Genomic DNA, 18963 nt, shown 5'->3' on the forward strand with positions numbered 1-18963 from the left:
AGATCGGAGAAAGTCATAATGCCGCTTTATAGAGCAATGGTCAGACCACACTTGGAATACTGTGTCCAACATTGGTCTCCCAAACTAAAGAGGGATATAAAACTGCTGGAGAGGGTGCAGAGACGAGCAACGAAGCTAATAAGAGGTATGGAGAACTTGGAATAAGAGGAACGACTCAAGAAACTAGGACTGTTCTCCCTTGAGAAGAGGAGGCTGCGAGGGGACATGATAGAGACGTTCAAAATACATCGATAAAATAGAGCAGAAAAACAAATTATTTACACTGTCCAACGTGACACGGACAAGAGGACATGGTTTAAAACTAAGGGGGGACAAGTCCAGGACAAATGTCAGGAGGTTCTGCTTTACGCAGCGAGTGGTGAACGCCTGGAATGCTCTTCCACAGGAGGTTATTAAGGAATCCACTGTGCTAGGATTCAAAGGCAAATTAGATGCACATCTCCTTATGAGAGGCATAGAGGGATATGGGTGGTAAAACTACATCAGGTGTATACCTGACTGGGCCTCCGCGTGTGCAGATCGCCGGACTCGATGGACCATGGGTCTGATCCGGAGATGGCAGTTCTTATGTTCTTATGTTCTTATGTTTCCAAGCAATTTTTCAGGTCTGTTTGTCCAGCAGTTATTCCACACAGAACAAAAAATCCTTTTTACATAGCCTTGTGATCATGCTAATAAGCCAGGCTCTTTATTGACCCAATTTAATTGCTAGAAGGGTAGTGCAACTTCCAACTGAAAAGGGGACTTGCTTTGGATGAACTCTGAAATTACAACTGCTATTTTAAGGGTTGTTGTTTTTTTTTTTGGCAAAGCTGTTTGCTCCCCCTGAGGAATTGGTTCTGGCTGGGGTTATGTATTTATATTAGATCTGCCTACCCTGGATGTGACACAGCATAAGCCCCTTAATGCCCCTATTTCTGAGAAGGAAATATTCTACAATATTAAAACCAGTGCTTTAGGGAAATCCCCAGGGATAGATGGCTTACCAGAGGAATTTTATAAAATTCTTAACACAGAAATTATGAGTTATGTAGCAGCAGCCCTGAACTGATGGGGACTTTGAAAAAGGCAATTCAGTGGCTGCAGAGAGTGATGATAGAGATTAATAGATCAAAAAGCCTGATCGTCCAAGTACCCATAATCAAAGCTGGTTTTAGACGTATCTAAAACCAGCTTAGGACAACACTAAGCATGAGGACCTGGTTCTTTTTGTTGCATAGAGCTTTATGGACCCCAGTTCGTTTACAGAAGTTGGATAGCTCTAGGTCCAATAGATGCTGGCATTGTGGTTTAGAAGCTGGGACATTAGACCATTTAATTTTTTTCTGTCCTTATATAAATGCCTTTTGGAAGTTAATTTGGTCCCAAATTAATTCATTGTTAGAAAATCATGTTGCCCTTTCATATGATACTATATTATTTGGTACATCTATGAGGTTCAAAAGCCCAATTTCTGCAAATAATAATAAACTTTTATTAATATTGACAGGGGTTACCATTCAACAGATTACTGGAAATTGGAAAGATTATACTAAACTTAATTATACCTTTTGGTGGAATTCAGTATGTCATATTTACAAAATGGAGAGGGTGCTTGCCATGCAACAAGGAAATTATCATAAGTTTAAAAAGATTTGGGGGCCATTGATTACTTATTCTAATGATCAGACATCTTAAACACCTTGGTATTAGATAAGGTATAGGGAGGGTGCGGTTGGGAAAGATAATAATTGCTAATTGTTTTATTATTAATAAATGGGTGGGTGGGATGGGATTTCTTTTATATTTATATATTTTAAGGATTATAAGTAAGATTGTCAAGTGATTTGTTAAAAATTTTTCTGATTGATTATTATACACTTGTAAGATTTGAAAATGAATAAAGATTTATAAAAAAATAAAACCAGCTTAGGCCTTTTCCCTGCCTCTAAACGCACAGAGAGAAAAGAGGTGTTTTTAGAGGAGGGGAAAGGGCGGGAGGTGGGCCGACCTAGACCTAGGCGTGCAGCAGGTATAATCAAAACTTTAGGCAGGTTGCCTAGTCGGCACTTATACGTTTTGACTTAGACCAAGTCAAAACAGGTATAAGTGCCGAAAAGGGGCCGCTGAGCTGTTCGTGGCTGCTGCGATCAGCTCAGCGGCCCCAGCAACCTGCCTACCCCCTACAGCAATGATTGTGGCAGGAAAGATGGCTCATTTCCCCTGCCACGATCCACCCTTCCTCCCCCCCAATGATCAGGGCAGGAGAGAGCCCAAGCCCTCCTGGCACACAGCATCCTGACTATGTTCGGGGCAAGAGGGAGCCCAAGCCCTCTTGCCCCAGCGGCACCCCGACTACGTTCGGGGCAAGAAGGAGCCCAAACCCTCTTGCCCCAGCGGCACCCTGACTACGTTTGAGGCAAGAGGGAGCCCAAGCCCTCTTGCCCCAGCGGCACCCTGACTACATTCAGGGCAAGACGGAACCCAAGCCCTCTTGCCCCAGTGGCTCCCCGACTACATTTAGGGCAAGAGGGAGCCCAAGCCTTCCTGACTCGCGATCCCCCCCCCCCCCCGGGGCCGAATCCGTTGGGGCCAGGAGGGAGCCCAAGCCCTCCTGGCCCACGACCCCCTGTAACCCCCACCTCCCACTAAAATATGGACAGGAGGGATCCCAGGCCCTCCTGCCCTTGATGCAACCCCCCCATCGGCCACCCCTGAACCCCCGATCGGCCTCCCCCCGCCGACCTGTGACCCCCCGCCAACCCCATGACCCACCCCCCCTTCCCTGTACCTCAAAAAATGTTGGTTGGATGGACGGGTGCAAGCCCGCTCGTCCAGCAGGCCAGCCAGTGCAGGAATGGGGCTGGATTATCCCAGGCGGCTCAAACCCCACCCACAGGTGGGGCCTGGGGCGCCTGGGCCAACCAGAATAGGCTTGATGATACCTATAAAAATTGGGAAAATTTACCCCTCCTTCCCTAATTGATTTTTGCAAAGACACTAAAGCAATTCTAGCAATTTTACCAAGCCAAACAAATTTTGTATGAATATTATTTAACTTTTTATAAAAGGACCCCTGAAAAAAAAACTGGTACCATTCCCATTTGGTAACAAACTACAGGCAGTATCATCATTTTAATCATTTGGACTCTCCCCCACCAAGATAAATGTAAAGGATTCCATTGCTCACACATTTCTGTTACCTTCTGTAATAAAGCTTTTTCATTTACTTTCATTGTGTCTGTCATTGTACTTTTTATCCAAATTCCTAAGTATTTTATTCCACCTTCCTTCCATATAAAGGAAAATGAGTCAAACAAACCTTTTTTACAATGTACATTGAGTGGAAGAACTTCAGATTTATTCCAATTAATCTTATACCCGGAAAACTTTCCAAATTTCTCTATTAATGCTTTTTTACAGAAAGATGCGTAATGAGAAGGCATAGGATGAAGTTAAGAGGTGATAAGACTCTGGAGTAATCTAAGGAAATACTTTTTTACAGAAAGATGGTAGATGCGTGGAACAGTCTTCGAGAAGAGGTGGTGGAGACAGAGACTGTGTCTGAATTCAAGAAAGCCTGGGATAGGTACGTGGGATCTCTTAGACAGAGGAAAAGATAATAGTTACTGTGAATGGGCAGACTGGATGGGCCATTCGGCCTTTATTTGTCTTGCTGTTTCTATTTAAACTTTCTGCCTTCAAAGATTAATTTCTTGTGCATATAACAAATCCAGACAGATCATTGCTAGCATTAATGGAGACCTTCACTGAATTTGGAGACTTCTCCAGATTTAAATTGAATCTTTTTAAATCAGGATACTTGATAACTGACCCTGATTGCTGAATGCAGCTCCCATGAGCTTGTTTAAATATTTAGGCATAAATTTGTGTATAGATACTAAGAACCTATACAAATTAAATGTCTTTTCTACCATGGTAGAGTACAGTGGCGTACCTAGCATATGTGACACCCGGGGCCCATCATTTTTTGACCCCCTCCCCAATCTATATGAAAAATATGATTTTTAGTAACAATCCACATATCGCACAACAAGAGTGTACCTACGAAAAGGCAGCATCTTTTTAAATACTGCAGTGAGCACTAGAACACCAACATATATATTGTAAAACTAAACAAGCCGGATCCTGTACAGTCAATTGATCCTGTACAGTCAATGCTATCAGAAAGCCATGTCCCTTTCATACACACAGATAGATACACCCTCGCCCAATATGGAATAATCACAAAGTAAAAATAGAAATATGTAGACAAAAGTTAAACTGAACTGCCAAGAAACCAGACTCTGCATACAATGCAACACTACACCACAAAAACAGTAACACGTCCTCTAATACTGTGCAAAATATAAAGACAGTAGATGTAAATTTGAAAAAAACTGATACATAACAATCACCACTTTACAAATTAACAAATAAAAATAAAACAAATAATGAGAAATAAGAAAATACAATTTTATTGGACTAATCCCCGTAAGCTCGGTCCCCATCCCCACAAACCACCTGATTCCATCCACACAAGCCTTGAATTGTTTTATATTGAACTTATATTAAAGTATAAAAAGAAACAATATTCTGTACAATTGTCAATTTATAAATCAGCTCTTCTCCCCATTCTCTCTTCCCTATTTCCCTTCAGCGTCCTCAGCCTACTCTCTCTCCACTTTCCTTCAGTGCACGCACATAAAAACAAGCAAGTAATTTTATATCATTTTCATTCTATTCATTCATAGAAATTAAAGTCAAAATAATGCCAGTCACATAACAAAACATGATTTTACAAAAATAATACCCTGCACAGTCAAGCCTGCAAGGATTACTAGATGTCTTTCAGCAGCTCCCCTCCCTCCCTCCCTCCCTCCCCCTTACCTTCATGACCAATTCAAAATGATCTACCAATAATAAAATTTTAAAAACACAAAGCACACTGTACGCAGAGAAAATGTTAATTATCATTTATATTCCGCGGGTTTTCAAAGAGGTCAAGGCAGATGACTTTATGCAATGTCACCTCAGTAACAACTATACAAAAATAGACAAATATACCCCCCTCCCTTTTTACTAAACCGCAATAGCAGTTTTTAGCGCAGGGAGCTGCGCTGAATGCTCCACACTGCTCTCAACGCTCATAGGCTCCCTGCGCTAAAAACCGCTATTGCAGTTTAGTAAAAGAGGGGGCCATAGTGCAAAATATAGACAGCATATATAAATTCTCAAATGGACACATTTTGATCACTAAATTGAAAATAAAATCATTTTTCCTACCTCTGTTTGGTAATTTCATCAGTCTCTGGTTGCACTTTATTCTTCTGACTATGCATCCAATATTTCTTCCCTTCTTTCAGTCTCCTGTATGCTTCCTCTCCTCCAGACCTAATTCCCTCCCCCAACTTTTTCTTTCTTTCTTTCATCCTGCCCCCTTCTTTCTTTCTCTCTGTCTTTCTCCGTGCCCCATTTTTTTTTCTTTGTTTCACTCTGCCCCCTTTCTTTCTAGCTCCCTGTCCCTCCCCCGGTTTCTTTCTTTCCCCCTCCCCTCCCCCATGCCACTGCCTTTGGCAAAATGCTGCCACCGCCACTGGGGAATAGGCTGCCACTGCCGCCATCGGGAACAGGCCGGCTCCGAGTTCGCCCTGCTTCTCTTCCCTGCGGGGCCGACCAACTCTTTGCTGCCTGACATCAATTCTAAAGTTGGAGAGGACGTTCCGGGCCAGCCAGGTAGCGATTGGCTGGCCCAGAACGTCCTCTCCGATGTCAGAATTGACGTTGGGCGGCGAGAGTTGGTCGGCCCTGCAGGGAAGAAAAGAAGGGAGAACTCGGCTGGCTTGTTCCTGATGACGGCAGTGGAAGCCTTTCCCCGGCGGCAGCCTATTCCCCGGTGGGTGGCCAGTTGTTCACCCCCTTGGGGCGTGCACCCGGGGCGAACCTCCCCCCCCCCTTGGTACGCCACTGGTAGAGTATCAGCCTCTTACCTGCACTTTAGAAAGCTCCTAAAAACACACCTTTTCTCAAAATTTTTGAAATCCTTCCTAAGATATATATTATCTCTACACAATTCCTTCGCTCCACTAGTGCACTGCAATACTCAAGAAAACAGAAGTGAGGTGGGACTGGAACTAATGAAGGTAACTCGAGAGAAAAAGCGCACCCTAAGCACAAATAAAAAAGCCCAAAACAGAAAACTATTGCTGTTGGGGGATTCCATCATCAGAGGCATTAACCTTGGAACACAAGGCGAGGAGACCAAAATAGTGAAATGTCTTCCAGGTTCCTCAGCTACCAGCTACCTGGAGTCATCATCAAGAAGGGAAATACATGGAAAGACATGAAGCTATATTGCACTGATGGGCTACATATTACTACAGCAGGAAAAAGAATCCTTGCAGAGAAATTTAAACAATATGTTTCTAGGCATTTAAACTAGAAGGTGGGGGTGGCGTATGTATGAAGGACAATTATAGAGGCCACCCTCAGTAAAAGACAAGATGTGATGGTAGTAAAGATTGCAACATAAACAATATAAGCAAATCATTTCTTAGCATTGCAACGGGAAATGAAACGAAACAGGAGATTACCGCTGAAAAATAGCTGGAAAGCGATGACCACAAATGCTCGCAGTCTAAGCAACAAAGTTCATGATCTGCAAGCCCTGATATTAGAGGCAGATCTAGATATTGTCGCTATCACAGAGACAGGGGTCAGTGAATTGCTTGGATAGGATGCAAACATACCGGGATATAATCTTTTTAAGAAGGGCATAGATGGTCAAAAAGGTGGAGGAGTAGCTCTCTATGTAAAGATCGATATCCAAGCGTCAGAAATGCAAGAAACCTGAGGAGAGGAAGAAGCAATAAGGATCGCTCTGAAAAGAAAAGATGGAACTTCTATCTACATGGGTGTTGTCTACAGTACAGACCTCCGACTCAATAGCAGCAAATTGATAAAGATCTGATTGTGGATATCCAAAAGTTTGGAAAGAATGAGGAGGTGCTGCTTTTGGGAGATTTCAACCTGCTGGATGCAGACTGGAAAGTTCCATCTGCAGAATTGGAAAGAAATAGGCAGATTGTGGATGCCTTTCAAGAGGCTCTGCTCAAACAAATGGTGATGGAACCCACGAGCGAAAAAGCGATATTGAATCTGGTCCTCACAAATGGAGAGAGTATCTCTAATGTTCGAGTGGGTGCTCACCTGGGAAGTAGCGATCATCAAACGGTTTGGTTTGATATAACAGTTAAAGTGGAGAGTGGCTGCACAATACTAAAAGTCCTAGATTTCAAACGTATGGACTTTAATAAAATTGTAGAGTACCTGAAGAAAGAGCTGTTATAATGGGAGGAGATAACAGAAGTGGAAAAACAGTGGTCTAAGCTGAAAGGAGCAATAAAAATGGCTATGGACCTTTATGTAAAGAAAATATATAAAAACAAGAGAAAACGGAAACCGATATGGTTCTCCAAAATAGTGGCATTGAAAATACAGTGGTACCTCGGTTTACGAGTGCACCGGTTTGCGAGTGTTTTGCAAGACGAGCAAAACATTCACAAAATCGGCGCCTCGGAAACCGAGCGCACTTCGATTTGCGAGCGCCCCCCCCCCCCCGCGAACTGGCACTCTCCCCCCACGATCCAGCACCCCCACGCTGCCATCGGGCACCCCCCCGCCGCCATCGGGCACCCCCCCCCGCCGCGACCTGAGGTCCCCCCAACCCACCCGAACCCTCTTCTTACTTTAGTATAGCCTCCGCACCGGCACCGGCACCAGCACCAGCATGTCCTGTGCGTTGGTGCCGGTGCCCGAAGATCTGCATCCTGTGCTGGGCCTTGAGCATGTGCGCAGGGGGGGGTGCCGGATTGCGGGGGGCCTTCGGGGGGGAGCAATGCCGGTTCTCGTAGGGGGGGAGCAGCACTGCTGGCCTTGGGGGGGAGGGGGTGGGTGGGAACATATCAAAGCGAGTTTCCATTATTTCCTATGGGGGAACTCGCTTTGATAAATGAGCATTTTGGATTACGAGCATGCTCCTGGAACGGATTATGCTCGTAATCCAAGGTACCACTGTAAAGGCAAAAGAGTTGGCGTTCGTGAAATAGGAAAAAATCCAAGAAGAGGAGTGCAGAAAGGACAACAGAGTGAAACTGAAAGAAGCCAAGAGAGAGATATGTCTGGCGAATACGCAGGCTGAAGAGCAAATGGCTAAAAATGTAAAAAAGGGAGACAAAATTTTTTTCAGATATATTAGGAGGAAGAGGAAAAATGGAATTGCTAAACTAAAAGATATTGGGAACTGATATGTGGAGAGTGATGAGAAAAAAGCAAACGTGCTAAACAATTACTTCTGTTCTGTGTTCACAGAAGAAAAACCTGGAGAAGGACCGAGATTGTCTGGCAAAGTAACACAAGAAAATGGAGTAGATTCTGAACTGTTTACGGAGGAAAGTGTTTTTGAACTTGAAAAACTGAAGGTAGACAAAGCCATGGGACTGGACTGAATCCATCCCAGGATACCGAGGGAGCTCAGAGAGGTTCTGGCGGGTCCTATTAAAGACTTGTTCAACAAATCTCTGGAGACAGGAGTGGTTCCTGGGAATTGGAGGAGAGTGGATGTGGTCCCTATTCACAAAAGTGGTCACAGATTTGAAGCGGGAAACTACAGGCCGGGAAGCCTCACTTTGGTTTTTGGAAAAATAATGCAAGTGTTGCTGAAAGAAAGGATTGTGAAATTCCTAAAATCAAATGGATTAAAGGATCCGAGGCAACAGGGTTTTACTAAAAGTAAATCGTGCCAAACAAATCTGATTGAATTTTATTTTTTAATTCTTTATTCATTTTAAAATCTAACAACAAGTGCACAATATTATAACCTTGACTGCCTTTTCCTTACAGAGACCTGGCTTACTTCTGATACAGACCCAAGAATAACTGAAGTTTGCCCAAAAAGCCACAAAATGACACTGGTATGCAGAGAAAATAAGAGGAGGAGGAATTGCCATCATAGCCAGAAACACATTAAACATACACCTACAAGACAAAATAACAGACCAATACATGGATTTACTTGCCTGTCAACTCTCTAGCACATCACTTAAAGGAACACTCACATGCATACTATGCTACATAACCCCAAGTAACTGGAGCACAGCCAAACCAATATTTGAAGAATTTATCTATCGAAACTCCCTAGCAACGACCTACAACCTCCTTCTAGGAGACCTCAACCTTCACCTTGATAACCAATCTTGCAAAAATGCTGAAACCTTACTAGCTTACCTAGAAGCCCTAACATATAAAATCTTAGATCCTCAAGCTACACATGAAAAAGGACACCAGCTGGATATTGTAGCATATATGTCCCAACAGACCTCACACCCAGAAATTCAAACCTCAAACGGAAAATGGAATCGTTCCCTTTGGTCTGATCACTACACCTACTTCTTTGAAATCAATTGGTTCAGCAACAAATACACTTCGACTACTCAACAGACTACCTTCCTCTCATGCAAACATATAGATCCCACAGTATTCTGGACAAAAACAGACTCCATAATCCAACACTACACACCTAAAGACTTCATCTCTAAATGGATCCTGCTAAGTAAGACCACCCTAAACGAACTAGCCCCTGAAAAACTTAAAACCAAAATCCTCAGAAAATCAGACAAGTGGTTTGACAACGAACTACTCCAACTCAAAAGACAATGTAGACAACTGGAAAGAAAATGGAGAAAAAGAGACCAAGATTCCACAAAAACAGCATGGATAACAACAAACAGAAAGTATAAACAAAAACTGAAAGAAAAAAGAAGGGCATACTACTCAAAACAAATTGGAGATGGACCCCAAGACTCAAAAAAGCTATTCCAGCTACTAAAAGTCCTCACAAACACAACACCATACATAGAGAACAACAATTCGCCCTCACCTACAGCCACCCTCTTAGCTACCTACTTCAAAAACAAAATCGCAAATATCAGAGCCTCTTTCAACGGAACACCCTCACATATAGAGACATCATTTCCACCAACAGATAAAGAATCAGTAGCAGCAGATAGAACCTGGTCCCATTTCTCACCTATAGAATGGGCAGAGTTCAACAATCTTTATAATAAATATAGCCATGCAGCCTGTGACCTCAACCATTGCCCCCATACCTACTGAAAACATCAAGCATATTATTCCGCTCCCTGCTTCTACAATGGATATACTCATCACTACTAGAGGGTTATTTCCCACAAGAACTCAACGAAATCATAATAACTCCGATATTAAAGGACCCTAAAGAAGCAACAGAACAACCATCCAATTACAGACCCATTGCCTCAATCCCATTGTACATCAAACTGATGGAAGGTCTCGTAGCCAAAACTTTAGCCTCTTACCTAGAGAATCACAACATACTCCACCCCACACAATCAGGATTCTGAGCCAAATACAGCATGGAGACACTTCTAGGAACACTAATGGACACTGCAAGACAACACCTCAGTACAGGCAAAAATCTCCTGCTGATACGTAGTTCCTTCCTATTTCTCCTACTATAAACCGCATCGAGCTCTACGAACGTGGAGATGATGTGGTATACAAACCTAAGGATTAGATTAGATTAGATACAACTAGACCTTTCTGCAGCCTTCGACTTGGTAGACCACGACATGCTTCTACAAACTCTCGACTCAATAGGAATCTCAGGCATTCCTAGGACATCAAGCTGCATTGTGGTATAAATTAATATCTGGATATTTGAATAAAAAACCAAAAAATGGTCTAAGAGATATTTGGAGCATTGAGATTGGACATCAGATTAATGCATCTCAATGGCCACTAATTTGGTCTTGGAGAATGAGATGTACAGTGTGAGCATCTATGAGACAAACTTGGTTCTTTTTATTACATAGAGCTTTTTGGACCCCTACACGTTTGCAAAAATTAGACAGTTCTAAGTCCAATAAATGCTGGCACTGTAATCTAGAACCAGGGACATTAGATCACTTACTTTATCATTGTCCCTACATTAAAACTTTTTGGAATTCAATTTGGCTACAAATTAACAAATTAATGGAAAATCATATAGCAATATCATATGATACGATATTATTTGGAATGATGATGAGGAAAAATAGTCAAATTTCACCAGAAAATAACAAGCTTTTATTAATAATGACAGGGGTTGCCATTCAACATATAACCAATAATTGGAAGAATCATAATAACCTAAATTATACATTTTGGTGGAATACAATATGTCACATATTTAAAATGGAAAGAACAATAGCAATACAAAGAGGGACATATACCAAATTCATAAAAATATGGGGGCCATTGACAAAATACTGCAATGAATAAATATTAAGATTTCTCTTCTTCTTTTCTTCTTTTAAGTATCTTTTTTATGACGCACATAGAGGGGGGATAATGAAAATAATATTTACATAATATGTTATACAATATGTATGAATGAAAAATAATAAAAGGGTGGGGGGAGGGAGAGGGGATATAAATATATTTAGAATATGATGTATTAGATATAAAAATGATATTGTGTATTTATCAATTGTAATTTAATATTTTGTACATTTTATGTAAAATTTGAAAATTAAAAATATTATATTAAAGTAATAAAAGGGTGGGGGGAGGGAGAGGGGGAAAATCAAATTTAGATATATAATGTATTAGATATAAAAGTGATACTATGTATTTATCAATTGTATTTTAATATTTTGTACACTTTATGTAAAATTTGAAAATAAAAAATAATGGAAAAAAAAAAAAAAAAAAAAAGGAATCTCAGGCAAAGTACTTGCATGGTTCAAAGGATTCCTACAATCAAGAACTTACAGAGTCAAAACAATGCAAGAAAAATCAGAACCATGGTCCAACCCCTGCAGAGTTCCCCAAGGATCATCCCTATCACCTACACTATTCAATATATACATAGCTTCCCTTAGCTACTACCTAGATAATCTTGGCATAATTTCATACAGCTACGCAGATGACATCACTATTCTCCTACCCTTCAACCAACCAGAATCCGTCATGGCAAGCACAATACACAGAACCCTCGAATCAGTTGCAATGTGGATGACAGAGCACAAATTAAAACTTAACCCTGACAAAACAAATTTCATCCTACTAGAAAACGACAAAACTCCAACATTAACTAATCTTGTAATAAATTTGTTCTCATACCCAATACAACCTACTCTAAAATTGCTTGGAATCACAATTGACAGAAGCTGCAACATGCAACCCCAAATTAACAAAATAATAAAGGCATCGTTCATGACCATGAGAAATCTAAGAAAAATCTGAACATTCTTCGAAAAGAAGCAATTCCTACTATTGGTACAATCTCTTATCCTTGGGATGATAGACTATTGCAACATACTATACCTACCATGTCCCGCGACCATGATGAAGCAACTGCAGACAGTGCAGAATACAGCCCTGAGACTTGTCTATTCACTAAAAAAATATGACCATATCACAGAGGCATACCATGACTCGCACTGGCTTCCAATAGAAGCGAGAGTGCACTTCAAATTCTACTGCTTACTTTACAAGGCTATCAACGGAGAAAGCCCAACCTACTGGAATAATCGACTAAATCAATCCTCCTCAACCAGACACAGAAGAACCCATTCACTATTCTCTTACCCATCATCCAAAAATGTCAAACGAAAAAAACTTTATGACAACCTAATAGCCTCCAAAGCAGCTAAGCTGGACAGACAATTCACCACTCTGTTAACTACAACCACAGACTACAAAACCTTCAAGAAAGATATTAAAACCATACTCTTCAAAAAACACATAAAACCTATCCAGCACAACCAATCCCAACCCAACATTCAACACTCTCTAAACCCTTAGTACTCTCTAATATTCTTCTATTTACCAAACATTATCTAAAACCCCATAATTCACCCTATTCTTATCTCCTAAAGACTTCTACTTCCCACTGGTAACCTTAAATGTTTTATCTCATCGCTTATTCTATTACTTCAAATTTGGAATGTAATTCTTGTTTTTAGTTTGGATGTAATCCACCTTGAACCGCAAGGTAATGGCGGAATAGAAACCACTAATGTAATGTAATGTAATTATATTATAACAAATAACATCAGATAACACTTGAAATTCGAATAATATAATCACATTGACATAAAATATTATAACCCGTCCCATCCTCCCACCCGTAGTTACTTTCAAGAAATATATTCAACTTACACTCAAAACATATTAATTAGTTAAAAATATTCCTCCCCAAACTCATCCCCTCCCCCCCAATGTAAACATGTATCAAACAAAAGGAAAATGATGTTCACTCATTACAATATCTTTCTAATGGCCCCCAGATCTTCATAAAATTATCATAATTTGAATTTTTTGATTGGGTGACCAGAGAACTGGATCGAAACATATGCTAGATATAATTTACTTAGATTTCAGCAAAGTCTTTGATACGGTTCCTCATATGAGGCTCTTGAATAAACTTGAAGGGCTGAAGTTAGGACCTAAAGTGGTGAACTGGATTAGAAACTGGCTGTTGGACAAACGCCAGAGGGTGGTGGTTAATGGAAGTCGCTTGGAGGAATTTTGTGCTGGGGCCGATCTTGTTCAATATGTTTGTGAGTGACATTGGCGAAGGGTTAGAAGGAAAAGTTTGCCTTTTTGTGGATGATTCCAAGATTTGTAACAGAGTAGACACCGAAGAGGGAGTGGAAAATATAAAAAAGGATCTGCAAAAGTTAGAGGAATGGTCTAATGCCTGGCAACTAAAATTCAATGCAAAGAAATGCAGAGTAATGCATTTGGGGATTAATAATCGGAAGGAACCGTATATGCTGGGAGGTGAGAAGCTGATATGCACGGACGGGGAGAGGGATCTTGGGGTGATAGTGTCCGAAGTTCTAAAGACGAAAAAACAGTGTGACAAGGCAGTGGCTGCTGCCAGAAGGATGCTGGGCTGTATAAAGAGAGGCATAGCCAGTAGAAGGAAGAAGGTGTTGATGCCCCTGTACAGGTCGTTGGTGAGGCCCCACTTGAAGTATTGTGTTCAGTTTTGGAGACCGTATCTGGTGAAGGACATAAGAAGACTTGAAGCGTTTCAGGAGAGGGTGATGAAAATGATAGGAGGTTTGCATCAAAAGATGTATGAGGAGAGACTGGAAGCCCTGAATATGTATACCCTAGAGCAGTGGTTCCCAACCCTGTCCTGGAGGAACACCAGGCCAATTGGGTTTTCAGGCTAGCCCTAATGAATATGCATGAGAGAGATTTGCATAGAATGGAAGTGAAAGGCATGCAAATCTGCTCCATGCATATTCATTAGGGCTAGCCTGAAAACCCGATTGGCCTGGTGTTCCTCCAGGACAGGGTTGGGAACCACTGCCCTAGAGCAGGGATAGGCAATTCCGGTCCTCGAGAGCCGGAGCCAGGTCAGATTTTCAGGATATCCACAATGAATATATATGAGATGGATTTGCATGCACTGCCTCCTTGAGATGCAAATCTATCTCATGCATATTTATTGTGGATATGCTGAACACCTGACCTGGCTCTGGCTCGCGAGGACTGGAATTGCCTACCCCTGCCCTAGAAGAAAGGAGGGACAGGGGAGATATGATTCAGATGTTCAAATAGTTGAAAGGTATTAACTTGAACAAAATCTTTTCCAGAGAAAGGAAAATGGTAAAAAAACAGAGGTCATAATTTGAGGTTGAGGGGTGGTAGATTCATAAGCAATGTTAGGAATTTCTACTTTACGGAGAGGGAGGTGGATGCCTGGAATGCGCTCCCGAGAGAGGTGGTGGAGAGGAAAACGGTGACAGAGTTAAAAAAAAAAAAGTGTGGGATGAACACAGAGGATCTAGAATCAGAAAAGAATAGTAAATATTGAAGGACTAAGGCTAGTACTGGGCACACTTGCACAGTCTGTATCTGTGTATGGCTGTTTGGGGGAGGATGGGTGGGGAGGGCTTCAATGGTTGGGAGGGTGTAGATGGGCTGGAGCAAAGGTGTCAAAGTTCCTCCTCGAGGGCCGTAATCCAATCGGATTTTCAGGATTTCCCCAATGAATATGCATGAGATCTATGAGCATAGAATGAAAGCAGTGCATGCAAATAAATCTCATGCATATTCATTGGGGAAAATCCTGAAAACCCGACTGGATTGCAGCCCTCGAGGAGGGACTTTGACACCCGTGGGCTGGAGTGAGCTTTGACGGTGACTTCAGGGCATCTAAAAACTGCACATCACAGAAGGATGTTTCCCTAGAGGAACTCCCAGCTCCAAATTCCTCTCAGTCTGAAGCTTCACTTCCAAGGAAAACCTGAGCCCCCAAATCAATGAGTCCAAGTCCTCCAGATCCTGCCAGGCAGTCCAAGCATCTCTTTCAGTTCCCCTCCACCACCCAGACCCCAGCACAAACTCTGGAGAAAATGGAGATCCAGTCCAATATCCTGCCAAGTCAACACAGGCAGCTAATCAGCAATACTGCACAGACATAGCTGTATTCAAAATTGCGGAAGTTCCCGCCAAAAGAGCCTCTCTTGTATTCTTCAGGACTGAGGCAGAAAATGTATCCCACCAACTTAGACATGACACCAGTAGTCATCTTGGAATCTGCTTCCTTTTGCTCCACTTCAGCACAAACATAGCAGACCTCACTTAATGGAGTGACCATGCAGAGCCTCTGTGTGGTACCTAGCTATTCAGCACTCCTTACCGCATCACTGGGAGAGCTCTCACCCTTCACTTCTGTGACCCCTGCACCCAAAGGGCAGGCAGTTTCAAGTACAAGATTGTTAAAAAAAAAAAAGAAAGAAACAGTTGTGCAACTCTTTCCTTGGGGGCACTAAATAAACACTTCCCAGGGCAAACCAGGGGAGGAGGCTGAGATATAGAACCGTTGGAGGGTGGGGGGAAGGTAGGAACCTACAGATCTTTTTTTTTCCAATGGGGCTAAACTGGTGTACCGTCTAAACCTGGAGATTGAGAAATACTGGCTGGTTCAGGGCTGCAGTAGTTCTCAGTCTCCATCTGTTGGTAGGGAAGCACGGCATACACCTTCTCATCAGGACTGGTCTAGGCAGATAATAAGAATACCAAATCAGGCCCTAAATGTCAGGGGCTTTCAGCTATGACTTCCCTGGTGCTCGGCCCATTGCTCTGATAGACTAGGCCTATGATAATTCAGTGAGTAAAGAAACAATTCAGGAAGGAGTTACCAGTGCCCGTGATCCATATGCTGTCTGATCAGGGTATGAGGTGCTACTGTTCCATACTTGTCCACTTCAGGCATGTTCATGTCATCAATAAAAAAAATAAGCTTCTTAGTGCCGGGTGGGCCATAATTTCTACCTGCTTTCTTCTCAAGTGGTTTTTCAAGAACACCTGCAAACAAGCATCAAAAGCAGCTGTGTGTTTTCTTTCTGCTACAGTAACAGCCCAATTTCAGGAAGTCCATTTACTGTTAAAACTTACCCTGCAGCATCGCAGAGGTGGTATAGAAGTTAAATGGCACAGACTGCACTATATAATCATCAGTATTGAGACTCAGAAGTTTATCAGCCATCAGAACTGACTTGCCTGTGCCCGCATTTCCCACCAACATCACAGGCCATTTCTTAGTCACAAGAAGATCTAAAAAATAACGAATCCGAATAGTTTCGGTTGTATGGACCATGACAGCCTGTGGGTAAAAAATAAAGTCTTATAGGATTTGTTTCAATGAACAAAAGTTATGAAATGTGTGGTAATTAATGGACAATTTTCATACCCTTTGAGCTTCTTGTGAGTCCACAGGTACTTTGTAACCAGACCCAGATTTAGGCATAGACAACTGCTTCTGTTCTGACTTCAAAGTCAGATAAGTGAAGATTGAATTCCAAGGACTTTCTTAGAGATCAGACTCCACAGGTGACCCTTAAGGGGAGGAATGTTGGCCTAGTGCCTAACCCTCATTAAGCCTGGTTCTAAGATAGAGGCTGTAGAGCAGGGGTGCCCAAAAGGTCAATTGTGAAGGCAACATGAGTCAATCACGTTGCCTTCGCATTCTACTTGCTTCCCGACTCAGAAGTGCTTAGACAACCAACTTCCCTCACCCGATGTCAATTCTGACATCGGAAAGGAAGTTCCGGGCCAGGGAGAGGAAATCTGGTCGGCACGACCCTTCTGTGTGGGGAAGCAGGGAGAGCTTGGGGCGGCGGTGGTTTGGAGGCCTGTTCCCCGATGGTGGCGACAGTGGCTTGGGAGCTGGTAGGGAGACAGAAAGAAGGGGGAACAGGGAAAAAGAAAGGGGGGACAGGAAGACAGAAAAAAAGGGCATGGAGACAGAAAGATAGACAGAAAGAAAGAGGGGCAGGGAGACAGAAAGAAAGAAAGGGGGCAGGGAGAGAGAAAGACAGAAAGAAAGGGGGGCAGGGAGGCAGAAAGACAGAATGAAATAAATGGGAGGGGGGCAGGGAGAGAGGAAGAAAAGGTTAGCAGAGGGAATGAGGTCTGAAGCATATAGCATGCTGAAAGAAGGGAAGAAATATTGGATGCACTGTCAGAAGAAGAAAGTGCAACCAGAGACTCATGAAATCACCAGACAACAAAGATAGGAAAAATGATTTTATTTTCAATTTAATGATCAAAATGTGTCCGTTTTGAGAATTTATATCTGCTGTCTATATTTTGCACTATGGCCCCCTTTTACTAAACCGCAATAGCGTTTTTTAGCGCAGGGAGCCTATGAGCATCGAGAGCAGCGCAGGGCATTCAGCACAGCTCCCTGTGCTAAAAACCGCTATCACGGTTTAGTAAAAAGGGAGGGGGTTAGGGTTAGGTATAGTTGTTCCTGAGGTGACATGGCATAAAGTCATCTGCCTTGACCTCTTTGAAAACCCATGGAATATAAATGATAATAAACATTTTCTCTGCGTACAGTGTGTCTTTCCCTCACTAAAATTATGTCATTTCAAAAGGTTCCTTGATAAAACCTTATCCTTTCAGGCAGCTAAACTCAATCCATGGCTCGCCCAAATTGTGCTTGATGCCCCCTCCTATCTTGACTTCAGAAAACTGCTCAAAACTCACTTATTCCACAGACTGAACTCTTAATGCATTTTCTACTTCTACCTTCCCCTTTTCTACTACCTAATGACTGCTTTCCCTTCCACTAATTGGCTGTATTCACTTCCTGCTTCCTTTTCTAATTCTGTACCCTTCCAACCTGTTAACTTCAATGATTTCATTGTTTGTATTTTTAATTAACTGATGTGAACCGCCTAGAACTTCGTGGGTATGGCAGTATACAAAAATAAAATTATTATTATTATTATTTTTAAATTTCATTGTTGGTAGATCATTTTGACTTGGTCATTTAAAAAGTAGATCGCAAGCCTAAAAATTTTGGGCACCCCTGCTGTAGAGGCTCAGCATTAAAGTTATTTTTTGACTTCCGGCGGAAGCAGGGGCTATGAGGTTGGGAGATTTGCAGCTCCGATACGCCACAGATCCCTTCTCTAATCGGCGATTTTGCCTGGAAACCACTCCCCCGGTGGTGGGGATTTTGCTGTCGGGTCTCGGGCCGGTCTTGGAGCGAGTGGCAGGGGGATGGCCGCTAAGACGCCGGCGAAGAGCCGAGAGTGGGGGAAGCAGCTGGACTCCAAGATGGCAGCGCCCGTGGCTCCTGCCTCGCCGGAGTCCCCGAATTCGCACTGGATCACGGAGGTGTCAGCGGAGGTGCAGGCCACGCTGGAGGAAACGCTCGGCACCAAACTTCAAAGGATTCTGGATAAGTTGGACTCTTTAGACCAGCGCTTTGCTATGCTTACTTCCGAGGTCTGGGACACCCAGCAGCGGGTCAGCAGTGTGGAGGACTCGGTTCACATGCTGGCTCAGGAGCAGGGTGTGCAGGCTACCTCCCTGACAGAGCTTAGGGTCATGGTGGAGGACCTTGAA

At 42.6% G+C, this 18963-nt stretch overlaps 1 protein-coding gene across 2 annotated transcripts in view; it reads right to left on the bottom strand.

Moving 5' to 3' along the window:
- DNAH17 (dynein axonemal heavy chain 17) overlaps positions 1-18963 on the bottom strand; it is a 954442-nt gene that overhangs the window by 343959 nt on the left and 591520 nt on the right. For both annotated transcript variants that reach the window (XM_033960179.1, XM_033960181.1), the window contains 2 exons: positions 16501-16708; positions 16245-16410 (listed from right to left, as the gene is read on the bottom strand). In XM_033960179.1, coding sequence (XP_033816070.1) covers positions 16245-16410; positions 16501-16708 — 374 coding nt within the window. The remainder of the gene's footprint in view (positions 1-16244; positions 16411-16500; positions 16709-18963) is intronic.

Source organism: Geotrypetes seraphini, chromosome 10 (genome assembly GCF_902459505.1).
Source record: "Geotrypetes seraphini chromosome 10, aGeoSer1.1, whole genome shotgun sequence".
In the NCBI taxonomy this organism is placed as follows: domain Eukaryota; kingdom Metazoa; phylum Chordata; class Amphibia; order Gymnophiona; family Dermophiidae; genus Geotrypetes; species Geotrypetes seraphini.